The sequence below is a fragment of the Myxine glutinosa genome, unplaced genomic scaffold (genome assembly GCF_964187855.1).
Source record: "Myxine glutinosa unplaced genomic scaffold, kmMyxGlut1.1 SCAFFOLD_2831, whole genome shotgun sequence".
NCBI lineage: Eukaryota > Metazoa > Chordata > Myxini > Myxiniformes > Myxinidae > Myxine > Myxine glutinosa.
Genome location: NW_027618925.1, coordinates 20,465 through 44,453, shown reverse-complemented (window position 1 = coordinate 44,453; position 23,989 = coordinate 20,465). Strand labels below are relative to the sequence as shown.

Sequence of the window (23,989 nt, the reverse complement as noted above, 5' to 3'; positions counted from 1 at the left end):
ATTTGGAGCAACATAGTTTATGAGCATAGTTAGCTTCTCCGGTCCATGATGCTCAATTGCTCTCAAGAAGTTGTCGAACGTCTTGTACCAGTGGTTCCATTCCTTTGCAGCACTGCTCAGGGTTTAAGAACTTGTCCATCATGAAATTCTTGCTGAATAAATTGTAATAAGCCCTAGGGAGTATAGAAGAGGCTTCACTCGATTTATTAACAACACACAAAACTGGTACCACTACATCGAGGAAAGTCTAAGGCTTTTGCTTCGTGTTCGGATATGTGAACTATGATCACCATTCCGAATAAGCATGGTACTTGTCCTTAACTTTCCCAAGTGTCTCGACTACTACGACGTGCGCATTCCTGTATCGGCATTTTCAGTTCATCGTCGGTCCTGTGAGCTATGTTGTAGCCCCGTTTGGAACCCCCATAAGAAGTGGTACGACCTGAAAACTGTGATCTGGGAATGCACATGCCGTATCAGCTGACACGGTGAAAGAACGACTTACTGTATTCATTCATTATGGCAAGAAATGTCTGACCTTTCATTTTTTTTTTTCTCTGACTCTTATTCATACAAATCCATAAGTAAAATGTTTTTAGTTTTTTTGGTGAAGGCCATGGCTTCTTGGCAAAAGGATAATTGAGTGCAATGTGGCATCCTTTTCGTTGCACTAATGAATAACAACCATTGTGGCAGCATAAAGCAAAATGTAACTTCTGTTCTCCTGGTGGCAGCGGGTTTGTTTTGAGACATATTATTTTCCATGTAACGTGTCACCTTTATCTCTCGGCCTTGTGTTCCCTCCCTTACCATCATTTTCATAACACTTCATCAATATATACACATAAAACCCCCACAACATCTTCTATATCCACATCACATGATTTGCGGAGAGAAGGGAAAAGTAAAAAATATATATATATATTTAAACGCTTCACCCACTAACGACCCTTCCGTTACCTCCACTTACCTCTGAAAAGTAAGAGTGGAAGACTTGAGTTTAAGAGGGGGAAGCATAATTTACGGAGCAAATGGAGAGGGTGGGGGAGGGGTGGTGAAGGTTCTGCCATATTTGCATGCATATTAAATTAATGGACTCTTAGATCACAGTGCATATGTAACAACCAGCAGTGTAGTCTAATTCATTTGTGTTTTACAGGCACAGAAATCCTGCTGGCACCAAGCATTTGGCGCAGTAGTGGAGATAAGGCCCCGGAATCTAAAGGAGTCCCAGCAGACAGCACATTGGAGAAGGAAAGCAAAAAAGAAACACTTGTACAAGAAGAGGTTAAGGAAAGCAAGATGGAAACATCAGGGAAAGAGAGTGGTGAAGATGAGAGCGACAGGGGTTTGGGTGATCAGAAGCTGACGATAAAGGAAGAACCAGATGAAGACAAAGAAGATGAAGATGATGATGCTGAAGAAGAAGAAGCTGAGGAGGAGATCGCAGAGGCCGATGTGAAGACTCTCAGGGTGTGCATTGACCTCGATGGATTGAGTCCTGGTCAACGGAGGCTACGTAGGTTGGGTGGCCAGAGAGCAAGAAGCTGGGGAAATGGGGTTGAGAAGCTCTCTGTGGAACGAGGTAAGTTGACTGTAAATATGGAATGCTTCGCCAGTGTGGAATGCACACATGCACTCACACAAACACACACATGCATGTGTACACATACGCGTGCATGCATAGCATACGCACACATACACATGCACGTATGTATATGCACACATACATACTTGCACACACACATACATACTTGCACACACACATACATACTTGCATGCACACACATGCACACAATCTATATGCACTCATGCACACACATGCATATGTGCACATACGCATTCACACACATGCATACGTGCACATACGCATTCACACACATGCATACGTGGATGTACACATTCACACATGCATATACACATTCACACACATGCATACGTGCATGTACACATACACATACACACATGCACACAGGCATATGGACACATACACATGCATACGTGCATATACACATTCACACACATGCATAGATGCACGTACACATACACACACACATGCGCGCACACACACACACACACACACACGGGCACGCACACATACGGACACATGCACATACACATGCATACGTGCATATACACATTCACACACATGCATAGATGCACGTACACATACACACACGCACACACACACACACACACACACGCACACACACACACACACACAGGCATACGGACACATGCACATACACATGCATGCATACACATGCATGCACGCATTCACACACATACATATGTGCACATACACATTCACACAATGCACCCACCCATGCATACGTCCATGTACATATACACAGACATGCATGCACACAGGCATACGCACACATGCACAAACACATGCATGTGCACACCTGTACACACATGCATATGTGCACATGCACACACGCACTCGTGCACACGAATGTTCCACCTTCTGAAACCCGCATATGGAAATAACAACCAACGGCGCGCGCGCACACACACACGCACACACGCACACACACACACACACACACACACACACACACACACACACACACATTTCCACTCATGACATTAACGGGCTAATATGGAAATGAACAAAGCCATTATATATGTTTTTTAAAAAAGCATTCAAAAGTTTACATCCCAATACATCCCAACTTTTTGGAATGCTTGGCAATTGTGGGTGCATTGCCAGAGGTAAAACCTGAATTACTGATTTTCTCATTTACATTCATGATGTGGACCTAATCTCATACTATGGTTTAAAAAAAAGTTGGGACACTGTATGTATACCAGTACCCAAATGTCCAAATTGCCTGTTTCAGCTTATTTTTATTATTTGCATCTCTTGCAATAGGTGGGAGTTTATTAAGTTGAGATCATGGCACAAGCAAGATGGGGTAAATGGCCTTTAGCTGTGTCTTAATTTGTGATAGCTTGTGTCTAGATCCCAGAAGTTCTGTGTATGCATTGGAGTGAATGAGATGACCAGACAGCCTCTCAGATTTATGACTGTCCACCCTAGTCTTGGAATCTTCCTGTAGCTGTGTGTTTGAGAAGGCTAGGAAATGGAACTTAGGACCTGCTTATCTGCATACACACAGTGAAAGTGCAAATGCTACGATAATAGCAAGGTAATGCAGAATCTTAACCATTGCGAGACAATCCATTGGCTGTTAAGCATCATTCCTGGCATCCAAAGACATTTCATCCATCCTTCACAACCTATAATAGCTAATCGGTGATGTTTTTGTTGTTGTTTTATGAGATATAATTGTCATCATCATGACCGTGTCCTATGTTATTTTACTGGTGTATAAAAAGGTCGTGCCGTTGTTGTTGAAAGGACCATTTCCTTTGTCTGTTGCATCACCCGCGAACATTGCAGGGATGAAGAGGAAGACTTCACCTACACCTTCAAGACTCTCGAGGCCAAGCAAACGGCGAGGGGTAGTAGGTCGGCCTCCCAGCTCTGGGAGGAGCTTGCTCCCCAGGAAACCATCCGAGGATGAATCCTGGAGAGAGCTTGTTGACGATTCTCCTTGGGGACTTGATCAAAAAGCTCCTGGGAAGTGTCGGTTCAAGCAGAAGCACTTGCTTCCATCTCGAAAAACCGGAGCACCTGTGGGGCGGCCACGAGGTGCCCTCAGTCGAGGAATTGGAGGCCGACCGGTTCCTCCGGAAGCCCGGAGATTAATTGTAAACAAGAATGCTGGGGAGACTCTATTGCAGAGAGCAGCGCGTCTTGGATATGAGGTAGGAATAAAGGAAAGAGGGACCGTTGGGGTTATTCATGTAAAGACTGCAAACATTGCTACAGACGATAAGGACAAAAAGTGCATACAACTTGGGAGTTTTATTTCTTTTATTCAGAAAACAACGGTCGTTCCCAAACATCTTGGCTAGTGCAGGGTGGGCTTCTTTTTTTTTTGGGAACGTGTCGGACTTTTGATTGCAGGCCAAGGAGATAGTAAAGGTTAAAGCTTAATGTTTTGGGGGGGGGGGGGGGGGGTTGCCTTTCCCTCCTTGATTATCTCCCTTTTCATCCCCTTTCTTCAGGAAGTGGTTCTTTATTGCCTTGAGAGTTCTGTGTGTGACGTTAATCACCGCGATCATGCTGGCTTTACTGCTTTGCATGAGGCCTCTGCTCGCGGGCACTTTACCATTGCACGGCATCTACTGCACAACATGGCGCATGTGAACTGTGGTGCTCAAGATGGAACCAGGTATGCAAGAAAACACCTTGTGTCTTGCCAATATGTTATGTCTTGTTATTGTCATGTGATATTTATTAATTGAATTAAGTTGCTTCAGGGGGCCATATATTTATTGCGTATCTAAATATGACCAAATTTGAGTCCTATCCACTCACTCCTCCGCATACTCTGCCATTTAAGCACCACCTGAATCCCTTCTCCCCACACCTGCTGCACATGTCATAAGAATGATCCCACAATATGTCACATCACTTCAGTGTTCTTCCTGTCAGAGCATTCATACGCGTGAGGTAACTGAGACCACCAGTGCCTATCGATAAATCAAACTTCTCGAACATGCACCTCCAAATCGCCATAGTTTTCTCACTTTTCAGCGTTGTCATCTCTGTTGTTAAAATAGGTCTTTTGTACTTGAGACTGGCCAGCCTTCTTCCCATTGTAAGCGAAGTAATCAAATTGATCAGTAAAACGAATCTATAGTTTTTTTTATTTTCTCGTGTTTTTGTTTATATGACCTGCTTAACTTCCATCATGGTTTGCGTTTTTATTTCGAATTTTTATTTGCCCTACAGTTTCTTAGGCTCATGGAAGAGCCGTCACGGACAAACATCTCGCGCTCAAATTCAGTCAGACAGCAGCCAACGCAGGACTTTTTGACATCAGACAAACAAACATGACTTGACCTTGGGGAAATTTTTTTCCTGGAATGTACTGAGTGCCAGCGACGCCATCTAGTGGCAGAGCTTTTCTCTCTGCAGGGCACTTGTCGGAAGAAATGCCTGGAATCCCCTCTCCCTTCTCCTGCCACCCTTCCCCTCTCCCGCACTCCAAGGGCTATCGTCTGTGTTCTATTCCCTAACCTTGCTGAGCATCAAACGAGGAAGCAGCACGTATGCCATTTTTTCAATATTTGGTACGACTCAGCCAGGGTCGGAATTGAACTGCCAACCTCCCAGACTCAGAGCTGATGCTCCAGCAATAATGTCAGAGTTTTGTAGCCATCCCCTTTGTGAGGGAAGTAATCAAATTGATCAGTAAAACAAGTCTCCCTTGAAATTAAAAAAAAATGGAGAGTGTGGGGGTAGATGGGAGGAATCGTATTCATGATGCCCATTACTTTTTGCAAGCTTTTTACTCTATTCCACTTTATAATATTACGAGGGACAGGGGTTTGGGGGATATTATTAGGGACACTTTATAATACTACTAGGATTTTTACCCGTTACTTTGCTGATGGATTTAATTAAAAGACACAATGTTGTACTTCCCAAAACATTCTGCTCTATTCACCCTATAATAATTTGTCCGAGGGCAACTTCCATCTGCTTGGATCACCTTCATCAATCATCCTTGCTGGTTATATATGGCGCTAGCAAAAATCACATCTGCTTCACTGCGAAGCGAAGCGTTGGATGCTTTGGTTTGAACCTCCACTTAAAATGAGTGAAATGAAACATTTTGAACATTTCGAATTGTTCTCACTCAGATTTCAACATCACTGTAGTGCATATTATCCAGTTCTTTAAACTTTATTTATGGATGAATTGTATAATTTATAGCATAAGATGAGTTGTTATACCGGCTACCACCAGGTGGCGCTATACCCCTCCCCCACACACGATACTATACACACTGACATAGAGAGAATTGGGATCTTACCCCAACTCTGAAACCCCTCCCCAGAACAGAAATGCGACTCTGACCCAGACTTGGGTACCCTTAGGCAACATACAAAAATTGGTTGGATTTAGTACTGTAGTTTTTTTGTTTTTTTTAAGCATGTTTAAATAAATATACAAATTCAATTTTATATTATAGACTAGTGGTCTGAAACCCAAATAACAAGAGCCATTTTTTTCAAATTCGGTCAAAAACGCAGTATCTTAAGAGCCGCAATGCACCTAACCCTCGCAATGCACCAATGTATTTTCTTGGTATTTTGTTGCATTTTTAAGGAGGGGGGGGGGGAGTGCTGTCAGGAATCGAACCCAGACTAGTCGACTTAAAGGTAAGTGTGCCGCCTATGCAAAAATATCAAGGAAATTGAAAGGAAAGGTTCTGATGCCTTGTATCTCGCCATCCTACCTTTATGGTCTGGAGACCGTGGCACTGGCAGAGAGACAACAACAGAGGTGTGCAAGAACAACTGGGTCATGGGGATTGCGAGAGTGAAGAGGTGGATAGAAGGAGGATGGATGAACTGAAGGAGGAGTTTGGTGTACAAATAAGCTTGATGGGGAGATTGGTAAAAAGCTGGCTGGAGTGGGCTGGACACTTTGTTCATGTGTGGAAGGAAGAAGAGAGAATGGTAGATAGAACAGATAGTTAAAGGGAGCATGGTAGGAGGGGGGAAAAAAGGTAGACTGCAGTTGAGATGGGAAGATTGTGTGAGGAGGGATATCAATATAGTGGAGATGGTTAGAGAGTGGAGAGACTTCATTGAGGACAGAGGGAAGTGGAGGAATATCATGGTCAAGGCAGGGCAGAAGATTGGTACCATTGGACTTCTTCTTCTTCTCCTCCTTCTCGTCTTCATAAGGAGTGAAGAAACACAATAATGCAGTCCACCACTCCACCTCTAATTTTGCTTTGTTTGCTTGTACTCCAAGATGATGGATCACAAATGTGGTGACACGACACGCTCTATTGAAGAGAAGTTATCAAACATTATCAAAACAACGTCTCGTTTGCTATTTTGATACAAGTCGTTCATTAGTGGTATTCTTGCTTACCTACCCAGTGGAGGATCAGGGCATCACTAGCTTTTTATAAGGGGAGGTTCCAAACTGAGGATGGAGGTCGATGCTGCACTTTTGTGGGGGATTAAAACACATCCTTACACCCACAAAGAGAGAGTCGGGGATCATCTAATATTACCTTTCTGCTTTCACATACCTATAAAGGCACTGTGCAGCGATTTTCTTTTAATGTTTTTTTTAAACCTAAAACTCTCCCCTGTATTCACTGATGAATCTCTGAAAGATTGACAAAGATCCTTTTGGCCATATTTGAGAAAAATGGCGACAGACAGACAGACATCTCTCATCATATAGATTTGATTGATTTATATTACCTACTTTCCCTCAAGGCCGGGGCTGCTCTTGTTCTTGATTTGCCTTAAGAGGTGCCTGCACTGTCAACGTGTTGTGCAGAATATATTACATGGAAGTGTGTGTATAACTTTTATTCTACACATGACAGGGTACATACATCAGCTGACTTTACAAAGACCTTTCCACCCTCTGAATTCTCGCACATCTGAGCTCCATCCCTTGTATCGCATGGTAATTAGCTTTGATGGTGTTTATACCCATTGACCAAAGGCACACACATGTCACTGTGGATTAGAATAGCATATCACCTGTTAAATATTTGAAGCACAGCATGTTAATCAGACATATTATTACAAAAATGACCGGGGTGGGGGCTTTTTCATCTCCCCAACACATTTTGTGTGAAAATGGCCATACTGCTCCAATGGGATGGTGACAACATGTATTTGTTGTTGCACATGTGGGTGCCCCTCATTAATGGATGTCAAAGGGGGGCTTGGGCCATTTGAAGCAGGCTCGCTCAGACAGAGCAGTGAAGCGAAAGGGAGAGATGAATGAAGCAACGAGGGTTGAAGCGTCAGACAGCGGTAGTGAAGCAACAATGAGTTTCAGTTGGAACTCCTGTAGGCATCAGCTTCCTTCTGCCCAGCAAAGGACTGAGGATAGTTTGAGAGTCGGGAGGAGTAAGGGCAGCCGGTACGCAGCTGCACATGGACACCTGATTAAGTCAGGGCATGGAGCATCCCGCACAAATGCAGAAGAGCAGGAACACACGACCACGTTGTGCCTCCTGACGTCTCAACCGTAAGGGGAAGACCCACAAACCTCGTCCAATCTGTCTCTTATTGTGTGTGTCTTGTGTTCTTTATCGAGTCTACATACGACAAGTTTAGTTTAAGGCTTGGGCAAAGTACCATTCCCTTCTAGTTAAATGTGCCAGCAGGTTTCTATTTATGTATCGTTTTTAGCTCTCCTGGACTTTGGTCCGGTGAGCTTATGCGATCGAGCAGTGTCCATAAGTAAGTCGGTGAGTGAGTGAGTGGGTCCATAAACACTTCAGTCATTATCGCTTGAACCAAACACACAATTTCGATGAAACTTGACCATAACTTTCATCACCCCCGATGTACCAAAGTTTATTCATGGCATTCAAAAAAATTGGCCCCGAAGGGAGTGTACTGGGGGCAGGGGGTGTGGAAGGGGGGGGGGGAGGTTCCCCCCAAAAGAGGCATTTGCTTTCTTCTCAGAAACTACACACACAATTCTAATGAAACTTGACCAGGATGATGAAAAAAGGATGTGTAGGATAAATATTTTACCCATCATGTGAGTGTGTACACAGCTTGAGGGTGCATGTGTTTATGTCCTTATGCTAGGCTGCTTGTGCTCTTTGCCCCTTTGAATCTCTCCTTTTTTTGTTTGCCCTCCCCCTTGACATGGATCCCTCCTGTACCAGTATTTCGTTATTTTATATACAGTCAATCGTCATTAATCCAGACTACTTTGTTCCCAGCACCCAATGTCGGATTAGCGAGATTGTCAGACTAACGATTTTGCGGATTAGAGGGATAAAATGGATGGCTGAAATCTGTTCCTGGATGTTTTGGTCGGATAGCGAGATTTCCGGATTATTCTGTCTGCTTACCTGGTCGTCAAACCAAATTGAAAATCATGCCAAGCAGAAAACTTACTGTTTATAAGGACTTCATAAAGGACACATACAACAGGCATGAAAAACTAGTGTAACGTGTTAAATAAGGTGGTGTATAAGACATGACGGTAAACTCCTGGGGAAATTTTTTTTTTACTCCAACCTTCAAAATCTATATTTTATGTATGCCTCCGTTGATGAAGTCGCCAGAGGCATTATGTTTTCAGGTTGTCCGTCCGTCCATCCGTGATAGGTTTTCGTTCCCGCGATAACTTGAGAACGGCTGAAGGGATCTTGGTGCATGTATGTATAATAAGGTAAAGATGAACTGATTTTGGGACCACGAGGTCAAAGGTCAAAGGTTATATTAGGTAAAAATCCTGTTACCGCAATAACTTGTGTGAACCAGTGATGGGATTCTGACCAAATTTGGTACACTTATGTAGAATGACGTAAAGATGAACCGATTAGATTTTTGGTCAAGAGGTCAAAGTCCCTATATATGTAATATGTCTATAACTTGAGAACGGCTGGAGTGATCTAATTCAAACTTGGTACAGGTCTGTATAATTATGTAAAGATGAATTGATTAGACTTTGTGGTCAAACGTCAAAGTCGAAGTCTGTAATAGGTCTATAACTTGAGAACGGCTGAAGTGATCCAATTCAAACTTGGTACATATGCTTAATAATGTAAAGATCAAATGATTAGATTTTGGGGTTCCGAGGTCAAAGTTCAGAGGTTATGTCAGGTAAAAATGTGATAACTTGAGAACAGCTGAATGGATTTAAATCAAACTTGATACAAGTATTATAATGATGTAATAATGTGGGCGGAGGCATATCGGTCGATGTCGTGACGTCGAAGAGTGTCGTTCTAGTTTCAATTGAGTTATATACTTGACCGCTAGAACACAAATTGCCTTTTTGTCCCTTCAAAAACCTTTTGTTTAGCAGTTACAGTACTTGTACTTGGGCAAACTATCACACATTTTACATCATCTCGACCAATCAAATTTGCTGCTTGGAGATCCTGCCCACATCCTTTTTTTCCTCAAGATTACATGGGGTAAGGTGTTACATGAACTCTCTAGTTACATTTACATCATCGTCTGAAACCGAACTATTTGAAAAAGAGAGAGGGAGAATCTCCAGCAAATACCAATTCTTATGTAATAATATTGTCATGTCCCCGGGGTTAAGACCCGTGGGTGATGGATGGCCAACTGAGCTTTAACTCCGAGGTGTATACCCAAACTATGGCGGTGTTATCTCTTGCACGTGCAGGGGTAGTGGAGGGCAGCGAGGTCTTACCTGTACGGACAGATGCGGCACGGGTGTTATCTGATCCCCACAACAAATAAACGTACAAAACCAGCACAGCAACAATACAAGAATTAAAATGCAACAAATAATGGTTTAATAAAATAAATGCCAGGATAACAGAAATGAATGTACAGTAAACTAAAATTCCTAACCGAGGAACCCTACATGCGGACTTAAATACAAACACAGGGAAAAATAAATGAAAGCAAAAATGTGGTGTGTGGTGTTAGCTGATTTTCGGCTCTGGTCTCCTCAAGTGGCCCTTGAACTCTGGCGGTCTGCGAACGGGTCCCCGAGTCACTGTACGGGAAACGCACAATGGCGCGAACTCGCACCCGCACGAGGTAGCCCAAGCTCTCTCCTCCTCTGTTTATCACCCAGCACGAAGCGCAGCTGCCACGAAGCCAGCTCAGAAGAGAGAGAAGTGCGATTAATGTCGGAGAGGTACAGGTATAAATGTGACTGTTCGTACTGAATGTCGGAACCAAGAGAGCGACAGGGACGTGCGACTACTCGTTATGAAACCCCGAACCAAGAGGGCGACAGCGACGTGTCCTTTTTGTCCAAGGCGCGAGAATGTTCTTTCTGACGCCACCCGCGCTCCAATCACCGAGTGCCGTCACACAAGTTTATGGCCATCCTAACCAATCGTTCCTCGCGGGGCGGGGCCTCACGGCCTTTCTTGATGCCCCTTGAGATGACTCGGCTGGGTGGCATCAGTGGTAGTGTTCAGATCCTGTCGGCGATCACTTTATTTAATTGTAGGCGCTGATCGCATGGCTGGTGGTGTAAGTGCCATAAGGAACGAAGGGAAATCATACAGAGGCAACTACACACAGGGAATCTACCCTTATACCCTAACTAATTAGCATATATCCACCCCTCGCATGGAAACAAATATACACTTACGCGACATCCGGGCCTGCTTAGTTACATCGAGGTGTCTACACGGCATACGGAGCACACTACCCTATACAATTCTACCTGGACTAAGGTATTGCATTACCTACCCCCACAAACGTAACAATATGAAATTGCTCTGTTTTTGTGTCCCCTGCTTCTCTGAGTTTTGATGTCTTGTTAATTTATGTGGCTTTGCTGGCTTCCATACAACTTGCTCTTTTGCATTGGGCTATTGCTTTACCTTTGCACTCTTGATCTGTGTTGGTTTCCAAGGCGAACAAGGCCTCACACAAAGTTTACTTATTCACTGTATGCAGATGAACACTGATTTTTCAAACCTTTTCCCTTGCCCTCCCTTTACATTTACTTGACCCATGCATGCTGTAATTGTAATATCCCACATTACCCATAGTGGCAAGGCATACAATGGCCCAACATTATCCGAAATGATAGGAAAATACGTTTTGTGCAATATACAACAAATTATTGTTGTATTTCTGCAAAATTATTTTCTTTGAAACGGGAAGTGTATGCCCATCTTTTGAAACATCACATTGCAGGAGACCTCACTTTTGGTCTGAAACAGATTAATTCCACTGCAGGAGATATCCCTTACTGTTTCATCCCCCCAGTATTACCTACCAATATAGTTAAATCACCCACTTGTTACATGATCTTCAAGCTGATAATCGTTCACTTTCTATTTTATTTGCCTTTGATAAAAGAATGCTTGAAAAATGTCCATTTTTTTTTTTTTTTTTTGCCTGGGTTTTATAGGCCTCACCTAACTAGAGGTGAGGTGAGCTTTTATAGGCCTCACCTAAACTGTCTCTCATTTGCCATTTGCTTCCGAAGGCCTCTCCATGATGCAGTCGAGAACGACCACCTGCAATTGACTCGGCTGCTGCTGGCCCATGGGGCTGACCCTACGCTGGCTACATACTCCGGTCGTATGGTCTCACATCTTGCACGTTCTCCGGTCATGGCAGCTTTCCTCTCTGGTACGTAATTCCACTTAATGCTTTACCAGTCATTATTTGACATGAGACATCTAAAATTTGGGTCATATATCTATATGTTATTATCCCCCGTTGGGCTTAGTCTAAAACGGGGGCTTATGGATTGGGTCTTGTCCGTCTGTCCGTGCGTGCATCCGTAACCATATCTCGGAGATGTATGGACCGATTTTGTTCATACTTTGCACAAAAACAATACATGATGGTATACATATGCACATCATGTTGTTTCACGATTTTGTTTCGCGATAGCACCTTGTAAAATGAGTTTCATTCGGTGTTTGCTGCCTTGGCAAATTCTATATTCCTACTCTAATGATGCAAACAGCAGATATTGTGCAACAATAGATGGGTCTTGAGGACATTATTATTATGAACCCCCACCGTAATTTTGACAAAAAGGGCAAAATGTTTCACTACTTCATACCCTGTATCCTCGTATGCCCTACAACCTCCTCCTCTTCCTTCCCATCCACATGTTTTATCTCTACCCAACTGTCTTTTCCTTTCATTCCCAACTCCCCCACCTCACCCCTTCTCTTTTCTGCAATAATCATATGCCTCTTCCTATTTAAAATATTTTTATGCCTCCACCCACGAAGGTGGCCGAAGGCATTATATTTTTGGGTTGTCCGTCCGTCCCTCCGTCCGGGTTAAACCTCATATATTTTTTCAGCAACCATATGCCTGATTGAGAGGAAACTTTCATGGTAGGAGCGACACCCATGCACAATGTTTTTGTGATAATCGTGATGTCATAGGTCACGTGGTATGGCAGCCATCTTGGATTAAAAACAGATAATTAAAATATATTTATCGGAAACCGCTGAATGGAAAAGTTTGAAACTTGGCACATTGTCAAGTACTCCCAATGGGGAATAAAATCATGATAACGATGGCATCATCAGTGAAGTGTTATACCAGCCATAAATGTTTTAATCAAATGACTTATCCTAAAAATCTGAAATTGCATGCACATGATCTATGACCCATTTGCATTGAAATATTAAATTTATGACATCATACGGTACATGGTTTGGCAGCCATATTGGATTTAATCTAAAACTTAAAAAAAACATCTTCTCCCAAACCAACAAATTGACTTGAAACTTTACGTGTGTCATTGTCTCGGCATGGCAATTAAAAGTTGATCACAAAAATGTCATTGGTCACATGGTGTGGTAGCCATATTGGATTGAAGGAAAATATTAAATAATTATATCTCTGAAACCTAATTATATCTCTGAAACCGTGATCCCCTACCCATACATATGCAGAATGTACATTTTCCATGTCAGATGTCACTTGGTGTGGCAACCATATTGGATTGAAGGAAAATATTAAATAATTATATCTCTGAAACCGCTTACCCTATTGATGTGAAATTTGACAAATATCATCTAACACCACTGTTGCATATAGTTTGAAAATGATGACATTGTAAGTCATGTGGTTTGGCAGCCATCTTGGATAGAAAAACAAACCTTAGCCGATCAACACAAAACTTCACAAACGTGATCCCCTACCCATACATATGCAGAATGTACTTTTTCCATGTCAGATGTCACTTGGTGTGGCAACCATATTGGATTGAAGGAAAATATTAAATAATTATATCTCTCAAACCACTTACCCTATTGATGTGAAATTTGACAAATATCATCTAACACCACTGTTGCATATAGTTTGAAAATGATGACATTGTAGGTCATGTGGTTTGGCAGCCATCTTGGATAGAAAAACGAACCTTATCCGATCAACACGAAACTTCATAAATGTGGTCCCCTACCCATACATATGCACAGTGTACATTTTTCATGTCATATGTCACATGGTTTGGCAGCCATATTAGCTTGAAAGCCGATATTTTAAAAACCACCATTCTCTGAAACAGCTTCACTGATCGATGTGAAACCTGTCATGTCTGGTAAAAATTTGATACTTGAAAACAGTTGAAAGGATTTAAATCAAACTTGTTTATTCTTAGGACAGTGAACGAGGGCATCTACCCATTGTCACGCGCAGGGACTGCGTGGAGGCATATTGGCGACACAGTCGCTTTGCTCTAGTTTACTTTTGTCATTTTGCTTCCATTCCCCCTTTATTCTTGTGTATATACGAGTACTTTGCAGTCCTAATTAGTAACACGATGTTCAGTCTTTGCGATGTCATCCAGCACAGTGGTCGCCAAATTTTGATCTGTACTTGATTCTGTGTTTGGTTGTTTATTATAGACCACATGGCAGATGTGCGAGGGTGGCCTGAAGGTGACGATGGTTGCTTCTGGTCTTTTTACAGTAGTTCCATATTTGGTGAGTGGTTCCTTAATTCCCAACAACAATGATGTATAATTTCCCCATAATTATAAATTCCCATCAATATCGATGCAAACCCCATGCCAATAAAGTCGTTTTGTATTTTCAACTTGTAGGTTGGTGAAGATAACATTGAATATAATCCGATTGTTTATCCTACTCTTTCTACCATTGTACTTTCCAAACCTTCAGAGAAGGATGAAGACACAGGATTTGATGTGCTGGCGGGGGTTCCAGGCAGTGAAGGAGAAAGAAGTGAGGGTGAAGGAGAAGAAGGGACCAATGAAGACCCGATCACATTTGAATTCTACTCCTCACCCCCACCACCTGCATACAACCTGCAGATATCTCATGCACAAGGGTAAGGTTCTGGATTAGAGTTTTAACCTTGGCTCGACTGTCTGTTCCCAAAAGGTGGTCAGAAATGGTGAAGCTATTGGGTAGTCTGTCAAGAGGTTCATTATTTGGTTGTCTCTATTGTCAAGAAAGGTGCTAACTAAAAAATGTCAAAAGGTGCTAACTACGTTTTAGCAGAACAAAAACAAGCTATCATGGATGAACTTGCATGAGAAATAAAATAAATTAAGACTACAACAAAAGCAATTAAATTGGCACACACAATATGATTTGAGGCAATAGGCAAACAAATAACCAGTTTATAAAATGCAAGAAGGAGAACACAGAAAAGAGGTGAATAAAAGAAAGGAAAATAATACAGTACTGTAGTTTGACACCTTGCCTGGAGGGTGTGATTATAGGAAGGCATGTGGAACCTGAAGCACAGTTAAGACATTCAAAATTACAGGTGGATAGCATATCTGCGAACTCGATATTCTCACGCCAGTATCACTCTTCTGAGAACAATGGAGGACTTTCTTTGAATAAATAAAAGCAAGCAAAAGGAATTAAGGGAGTCGGAAAAAGCGAGGAGGAGGCAATGGGACGTTGTTGTTACCTCTGCCACCAAAGGTGGATGGAGGTTATGTTTTCACCCCTGTCTGTCTGTTTGTTACTTGCAAAATCGAAGATTTTTCAAGTACATGTATATTGATCGGTTGCATTTGTCATTCTGTCTGTCTGTTTGTCACCAGCCTACAGGTCGCAATTATAAACCGATTGTCATGAAACTTCACCAAATTGTGGAGGTCGTCACAATTGAGAAGCATATTGATTTTGAGGTCAAAGGTCATCTCGAGGTCAAATTTCTAAAATCGCCATTTTTAATCCGATTGACTTGAAAACTGAACAATATTTGTAAATTGACTCACTAAATTGGAAAACCAACTATTTTTAGGTCAAAAGGTGAAAAGTCAACTTAAGGTCGAAACTTCCAAAATCATCAATTTTCATCTGAAAAATCATTTCATCCGATTGACTTGAAGATTTAACAGCATTTGCGTAGTGCCTTGCTGAATTGGGAAACCAACTATTTTTGAGGTCAAAGGTCAACTCTAGATCAAACTTCGAAAATCATCAATTTTCATCCTATTGACCCGAGCTTTGATCAATATCGTCAATTTTGATCTTGATGAAATGGACAATTTGCTGGATTAATTGCAACCTTTTTTCGGGGGGTGGAGGGGGTGGATTTTGCAAGTATCGTACTCTGCATGACGTCTTCTTCTTACTTGCCGGAATCGTTGATCGGTTGGTTTGTCTGTCTGTCTGTCTGCCTGTCTGTCTGTCTGTGCACAGCACTACCTCTACACCGTTACACGTAGAATCGCCAAACTTTACACACATATTTGTCTTGCCCTGGAATAGACTGTGCCCAATTTTTAACTCTCTCGGCCGAAGGCCTCCATTATGACGTCATAATTTGATAATTCGACAAGTACAAAACTTCATCCAATCAAGATGCAATTTCTTGAGCGCCATGTCGGCATAAACTGGTGGAGAAAAAAAAGAATGATGACGTCATCGGTCACGTGGTTCGGCCGCCATCTTGGAAAAACCGAAAAACTTTGCACCTCCATATCTCCGAAAGTGCTGAATAGAAAAAAATTGAGACATGGCTCATTGTAAAGAACTCTCCATGGGGAATAAAATATGTTAATGATGATGTCATCGGTCACGTGGTTTGGCCGCCATCTTGGAAAACCGAAAACCTTTGCACCTCTATATCTCCGAAAGTGCTGAATAGAAAAAATCGAGACATGGCTCATTGTAAAGAACTCTCCATGGGGAATAAAATATGTTAATGATGATGTCATAGGCGCCTCCATTTTGACGTCATAATTCGACAAGTACAAAACTTCATCCGATCAAGATGAAATTTCTTGAGCATCATCAAGGAATAAATTAGTTTAGAAAACAAATAATGATGACATCATCGGTCACGTGGTTCGGCCGCCATATTTGTCCAAAATGGCCGATAAAAAGTGCATTCCGGCAAGTCCTCGGTCTCTGACCGATTTTTCATTTTTTTGTTTGTCTGTTTGTCTGTGAACAAGATATCTCAAAAAGTTGTGGATGGATTCAGACGACATTTGGTGGAGAGGTAGTGTATGTGGCAAGGATGAAATGATTAGATTTTGGTGGAGATTCAGATTGACATCTGGATACTATGATTTTTAAAGTGATTCTTCACCATTAGGAGATAGGGCCAAAAACGATACATAGCAGGATATATGAAAATGTTGTGGACGGATTTGGACGAAATTTGGTGGAGAGGTTGTTTGTGTGAGAAGGAAGAATCGATTCAATTTTGGTGAAGATCTGAATATGGATTCGGATAGGATAATCATTTAAAATTTCTAAGTGATTCTTCACCATGTCGGCATAAATCGAGATCGGGCGAAAAGCGATATATAACATGATATTTTAAAAGGTTGTGGATGGATTTGGATGAAACTTATGGGATGAGCTGACAAATTGATAAAACTTGGGGGACAAGAACAAGCCGGTAAGATTTTGGTAAACTGTTCAGCCTGGCGGAGGTATGCGCTCCACTGGGTGCCATTCTAGTAACTAGAACGCCACTCAGTAGAGCGCATACTCCCGCCGTGGGTTTAGTTGGAATAATACGTTTTGTTTAACATCCCCTCTCCCCAAAACAATAAATGAAAAAGAAAGTAAGCCCTAACTGTCAGAGAATTTATTTTGATATATCTCGGAATTAGAGGAGAAAAACATCATTTAAGAATAAGAATAAAAGCTTTAATGCAGTAAAACAGAAAAAAATCTTTCCCAAAAAAATTCCTGGATCCGGAATAATATCCTGAGCTTCACCAAAAACTAATCAATTCTTCCTTATCCCAAGCGCAATCATCCCACCAACTTTCATCCAAATCCGTTCAGAACTTTTCCAGATATCTTGTTCACAAACACACTAACATACGAACACACACACACACACGGACGGACACGATCAAATGCGTTACTCCCTGGCGGGAGTAATAAACCTGAAAATCGCAGAGCCAGAACCAGAATTATTTATTTGGTCTGGGAAGCCCATGTGAGGTTTCTTCTTCTTCAGCCTCTCACAACCCTGGGTGAATATGCGATTTTTAAAAAAAAAAAGTTGGAATTTTGCCAAATCTGTTTCATTCGTTTGTTAATATACCTCAGCCATGACAAATCTGGAACCAAGTCTTTATAAGTTCATCAAATGCTGACACCGTAAATGACATTCGCTGAGCTAAATGTTGATATCTCTTCTGAGGTTAAAAAAAAACCGTTTTAAAGTATTATACGTATCAAACGATACATTTTATGAAACGGGGAAACCTAATACACACTTTGGTGGTTTTAAAATGACAGAATATGTCTTTATTGTAAATAAAATAAAAATGAACATTGAAGACGACGCTGCTAAAAAAAATACACTGCTCTAACGCATAACCACGAGTTTAAACTACATTTACAACAAATATGAAAACTATTTTCATATCACAATGTTAAATATAGAATATATAGAAGATAATGTTTAAAAAAAAATGAGCCCTATCTTCCAATGGTAAAAAAATCCTTCAAAAAATTCCTGGATCGGGAATAATATCCTGAGCTTCACCAAAAACTAAACAATTCTTCCTTATCCCAAGGGCAATCATCCCACCAACTTTCATCCAAATCCGTTCAGAACTTTTCCAGATATCTTGTACACAAACACACGAACACACACACACACACACAGACACGAGTGAATGCATTACTCCCTGGCGGGAGTAATTATTGTACCAATCAAATAAACCTTTCCTATGATTAATCGCTTTTCAGGGAGGGATTAACCTGCCTATCCGTCTCCTGGTTTGGTTTACTTGTGGTGCCAGTCCACATATTATGGTGGACTATTAATTCCTTACAGACAACGTGAGGTTGGCACTAAAAATACTTTGCACTAAAAAAAAAAAGTTTGCCTTTGGTGAGTGTTTTAATGAGCAAGTCCTTTTGTGAAGTTGCACCTCATTGTGAATTTATTATCCCCTGTTTATCACAAGCCCTAGGAACTGGCTCCTCCTGAAGGATATCCTTGCGTCTTCAAATCTTTCACTTCCTGCCTTGCAAGCAGCTTGCCCGGGCTTGCGCCTCGCATCTCTCCCATCCACTGAACTACGGCGCCAGGTCTTGGAATCTCAGCTTGCTCCACCTCTGTCGCAAACATCCGGACCTCCTTCACTGCCTCCTCTGACAACTGCTGCTCCCTCGCTTGCCCAAGGAGCAATTAAGTCTACTGTAACCACTCGACTTGTGCGGCTTGTGCCCGAGTTGCAGAGGCTTCTGGGAGCTTCTTTGGAGGTGTTGCAGTGACGAGGGGTAGGGTGGGTGGCTGACTGTGCCGCCCACTGAACTGCTGTTGGATCCATTATGCCTTCACTGGTGACCTGACGATTTTTAGGCTTCACCTGGAGTTGCAGAGAGAAGTTTAATGTCGGTGAAAAAAAAAACCTTGCAAGAACAAACACTTAGGTGTTGCCAGTAGCCATTAATAGCCCAGGGTGATTCGATTGCTGTTGCAACGGATTATTTGCTTGGCCTTGGCTGCTTTTATCTGTTTTTCCACTGGAATTCCTTTGCAATTTGAATTGTTCCCATATGTATGTCTATTCTTTATCTCTGCTGGTATGATGCCCCAACTCATCCAGCATTTTATTATCATGGTAGGCCAGTTGGTCCAAAAAGAAGACATTCATTGGAATCTCGATTGTCCGTTTCTAGGATTCCTGAATGGTCATATAGTCATCCTTGGTTTGTTTGATTTGTGTTTTGTTCTGCCTGAAACAGGTCTTTTTTTTTCTACCTTCTCTCTTCCTCTTTCTATCTCCACCCCTCTTTGTCTGTAATTCTGCTCTTTTTATCGTCGACCAACTTGCTCAGATCAACGAATTTCAAAAAATTGTCTTATCACCCCTACTTTTGTCTTTATGCTCACCTGATGAGAATTTGTGCAGCACTGGATCCCTGAGTGTATCTTAATATCGCCTCATCTTTGTACAATGTGTTCATTTTTGTATATAGACATCATGTACATTGAATTTCAGAGTGTGTTGATTCTCTTTTAAATTCCCTATTTTGACGAATAACCAACCAACCCCTCTTGCCTGAAGAGATAGTGGCCAAGGAAGGCTTTGCGGAGATGAAACTGTGGAGCAGCCTACTCCGCCCACTCCAATTTCGATCCAAAATCTCATCATGGGGTCGTCCAAAATCCACACCCAATTTTGTGCCACAAAATTGTCAACCAAAAAAAGCTAAATAAAATCTCAGCGCCGAACTGCCCACTTTGTTACATGTCCCATCCCTTGTTTCACTTTGTCGCGTGTCCCACCCCTTGTTTCGCTTCTCGTCATGTTGTCATTCCTTTTATTTATTATTTTTCTCACTCTTATCACTCAACTCCCACATCCCTTTCATCTTCCAATTCTACAGACATTTCCACATTATTTGAATGCATCCACCTCTTCCCCCAATCTCCCACCAACCTCCTCCAATTCTCCCTGCTCACCGCTGTCCTCCAAATCACTTAACCATATGGCTTGCACTTTCTATCATGGCTCTGTTCTCTTTTTTCTTTTTCTTTTAATTATTGTCTTTCCACCTGATCACTTTTCAAGGTTTAATTTATTTCATTTGAATGGAGTTAACTAAATTAACCTTCGTTGAATCGTTTTGATAGTAGAGCCTGCTGCGTCCGAGAGGGTTCTCCTTTGACCATCTCTTTTAGTCCGATGTTAATCATTTTTCATCATCTCGTATCTTCCCTTTTGGCTGAGTGCTGTCAATCAACTCATTCCCTCTATCCTTATCTTACCTTTTTATTCTATAATGATGTTGCCCTACGATTTGTCAATACTTTTGTAGTCTGTTCTTTCTCTTTCAGTCCCTACTCGTATTACCAAAGTCTCACAATATTCGACTTCATTACGCAGCAGAGAGAGTGTAAAAGTTTATATCATGAGTTAATGTAACCTGTTTCTGAAGTTTTAACTGCTATTTTAACTTGTTCCAAAAATTCCTCTCCAGCAGCGTTGTTAGATGATTGGAGCACAAGCTGTCTGAGTGTTACGGCAAAGGCTACGGGTTCGAATCTCGTTGCGGCCAAATCTTTAATCCCATTACCCTTGTCTGGCCTGAAGTGGCTCTGACTCACGGCCATGTAAGTGGATTTGTCTTACAGGGCTGTGACTGGACGAGCTCAGTATCCACTGTCTTGGCCTGCTGTGGGTTAGGGTTAGTCAGTCTCTAACTCTATCAACCCTCCCCACTTCCCCCACCCTCTCTCTCACTCTCTCCCTCTCTCTCACACTCCCCTCCTCCCTCACTTCCGCCCCCCCCCCCCAAAACCAAACTCTCCATCTTTGCCTCACTTTCTACCCCTCCTCCCCACCTCTTCCTCCCCTCCCTGCCACCCCTCTTCCTCCCCCCCCCCCAGCCCTCTTCCTCCCCTCCCCCCTACCCCTACCCCTCTTCCTCCCCTCCCCCCCACCCCTCTTCCTTCCCTCTCCCCACCCCTCTTCCTCCCCTCCCACCACCCCTCTCCCTCTCCTGCCCCCACCCCTCTCCCTCCCCTCCCCCCACCCTCTCCCTCCCCTCCCCCACCCTCTCCCTCCCCTCCCCCACCCTCTCCCTCCCCTCCCCCACCCCTCTCCCACCCACCCCCATCTCTCTCCCACCCCCCACCTCTCTCCCTCCCACCAACCCTTTCCCTCCCCCCTCCCCCATCTCTCTCCCTCCCCCCTCCCCCATCTCTCTCCCTCCCCCCAACTCTCTCCCTCCACCCTCATCTCTCACTCCCCTTGCCCTCTTCTCTCCCCTTGCCCTCCTCTCTTCTCTCTCTCTCTCTTGTCTCAATCTTTACCTCTCCTCTTCCCTCTCTCACATCTCCTGCAAGCCGCTGCGGGCTGTTCAGTGCCCATTGCTGGCATTTTGTGTATTTTCCTACCAGCTCTTGTTGTGAATTTTCGGGTATACCCGTGTTTTCTACGAAAATAAAAAAAGGAAATTATTGTGATTACACCTGCACCTTTGTTTTCAAATTCTGCCCTTTTTAGCATTCATCTGCTTTTATAATTGTAGTGGGAATTCTGACACTTGATGTCTCAATGCTACATTAGTCAAGAGAGCAGCATGGCATTGTCAGTGTTGTGAAGTGTTGGAGATGAGAGTTTGGGTGACTGACTTTGTTTATTATTTTTATTAAATTATCTAGGCTTGTGGAAGAGCTAAGACACAGAACAGTTCAGGACACAGGGAACAGCAGGAGAAAGGGGGAACCGCCAATAGCAGGACGGAGGGAAAAGGTAGACAGAGATGGACAAACAAGGGATGCAGGTAACAATGAGGGTTAGGGATAACGCAAGGGGTGGACAAGATGGATGCAAATACTCTTGGATTGGGAGGAGTAGGGGTGGTTTAATGGGTGTAAAAAAGATCATGCCTTTGGATGGGGGATTATCTGAGATGGTGGTGAACAGCTGTCGTGAAGACCCAGCGAGAAGAATGAGATTGAAGGGAGTGTGGAAGGTGGTTCCACAGGCTGGAAAAGAGAGGAATAAATGATTGGAGGTAAGGAGTAGTTCTGGATTAAGGCAGTTTCACGAGGAGGGGGTTGAGCTTCATCACAAGAGATTCCAAAGATCTTGAATGTCTTGGTTTCCATGGCATCAAGCTAAGCAAGATGAGGCAGAGGAGCCAGGCAAGATAGAGGAGCAGGGAGTAGTTCTCCATCAAGCTGTGGATGAAAGCCTTGTAGGTGAATAGCAGCTCAGGTGTGCCGAGGAAGGACTTTGCATAACGAAGGATGCCCAGTGGACATCTGGCTTTGGAGACCATATTTGAAATGTGGCTTCCCTCGATATATCATGGCTGAGAGTGAGACCCAAGAGTTTGAGAGACTGAACCAGACAGTTGTTGAGAAAGTAGATGGAAGGGTTTGCAGAATGGTCGAGCTATATATACAGTGCGTATCAAAAAAAAGGTAATCCGAATTCAAGGGGTTAATTTGCAAAGGTTATTTAGTTTGACAATTTACATGTGGTTTCCCAATTATGAGGAAATCCTCAGCTTTCCATTGATGCCTTTCATGCATCATTGCTGTCACACATGACCGAGTACATGTTCATTGAAAATGACAAGTTCAAATCGCATTTTTACAAGTTTGGCTAATCGGTGCAAGACAGTTTTAAATGGACGCATTACTTGTCGACTGCCAAGTTGATTATGTAAAATTGTTAAGCTGGTCTGGTAATCGTCGGTTGCGTCCTCCTTTGTTTAAGATGGGTGTTTAAGATGGGCCTACAGTGTATGGGTTGAGAGACCGTCTGAATCATTGAAAAGATGGTGCAACTTATGACTGAACGGCGGACCTTCGTGGTTACAACCTTTCACCAAACTGGAAGTTTGCAGCGAACTCGTGATGCGTTCAGGGAACGTTTCCCAGAACGGGAGCCTCCAGCAGCCAAAACCATCTGGGTGAATGTTAGAAAATACCAAGAGTATGGCACAAGCCTCAACCGCAACAAGGAGAATTCTGGTAGGAGGCGCACTGGGCGATCGGAAATGAACATTGCAGCAGTAAGGCAGCAAGTTTTGGAGCATCCTAGGGATACCAGCGCAAGACGAAATGGGATGGGATTGCCTTCGGCAACATTCAACCGAATCACAAGACTGGACAGGACAAGACTGGAATAATAAAATAATCCACCAACATCCATATCGGATTCACATCCGGCATCAACTTACGCCAGGGGATTTTGCCAGGAGGCTGGTGCTTGCCAGATGGTTGATCGCACGTTGCGAAGCAGATGTCAATTTCCTGTGGTATCTCGTTATCGGCGACGAAGCTGCTTTCGCCATGGACGGCAAGGTCAATACCCATAATGTTCTTGAATATGCACCGACAGGACAACCCCCGGAATTTAATTTTGACACCAACATGAATCGACAAAAGTGGACTGTTTGGTTGGGACTTTGGTGGAAGTGGTCAGGTGATTGGACCATTTTTCTTTCAAAGGAATGTCAATGGTAACAGGTATCTGCAGATGATCAAT

The 23,989-nt window shown here is 42.8% G+C and overlaps 1 protein-coding gene across 1 annotated transcript; it reads left to right on the top strand.

The window, feature by feature from the left end:
• Positions 1 to 304: 304 nt before the first annotated feature.
• On the top strand, positions 305 to 19,860 carry LOC144888151 (BCL-6 corepressor-like protein 1). Its single transcript, XM_078769514.1, has 8 exons — positions 305 to 392; positions 1,160 to 1,585; positions 3,410 to 3,777; positions 4,081 to 4,247; positions 12,026 to 12,171; positions 14,421 to 14,498; positions 14,694 to 14,862; positions 18,941 to 19,860. Exons 1-8 carry the CDS (start codon positions 305 to 307, stop codon positions 19,248 to 19,250), a joined length of 1,752 nt encoding a protein of 583 aa, XP_078625640.1. The 3' UTR covers positions 19,251 to 19,860.
• The last annotated feature ends 4,129 nt before the right edge of the window (positions 19,861 to 23,989 follow it).

What these genes read in the sequence shown, in the direction of transcription:
- LOC144888151 (XM_078769514.1), top strand. Translation starts at nt 305, where the DNA reads ATGGTACTTGTCCTTAACTTTCCCAAGTGTCTCGACTACTACGACGTG. An exon ending in TTCAGTTCATCGTCGGTCCT is followed by an intron (nt 393 to 1,159) that starts GTGAGCTATGTT and finishes TGTGTTTTACAG; the next exon opens with GCACAGAAATCCTGCTGGCA. An exon ending in CAGATATCTCATGCACAAGG is followed by an intron (nt 14,863 to 18,940) that starts GTAAGGTTCTGG and finishes GTTTATCACAAG; the next exon opens with CCCTAGGAACTGGCTCCTCC.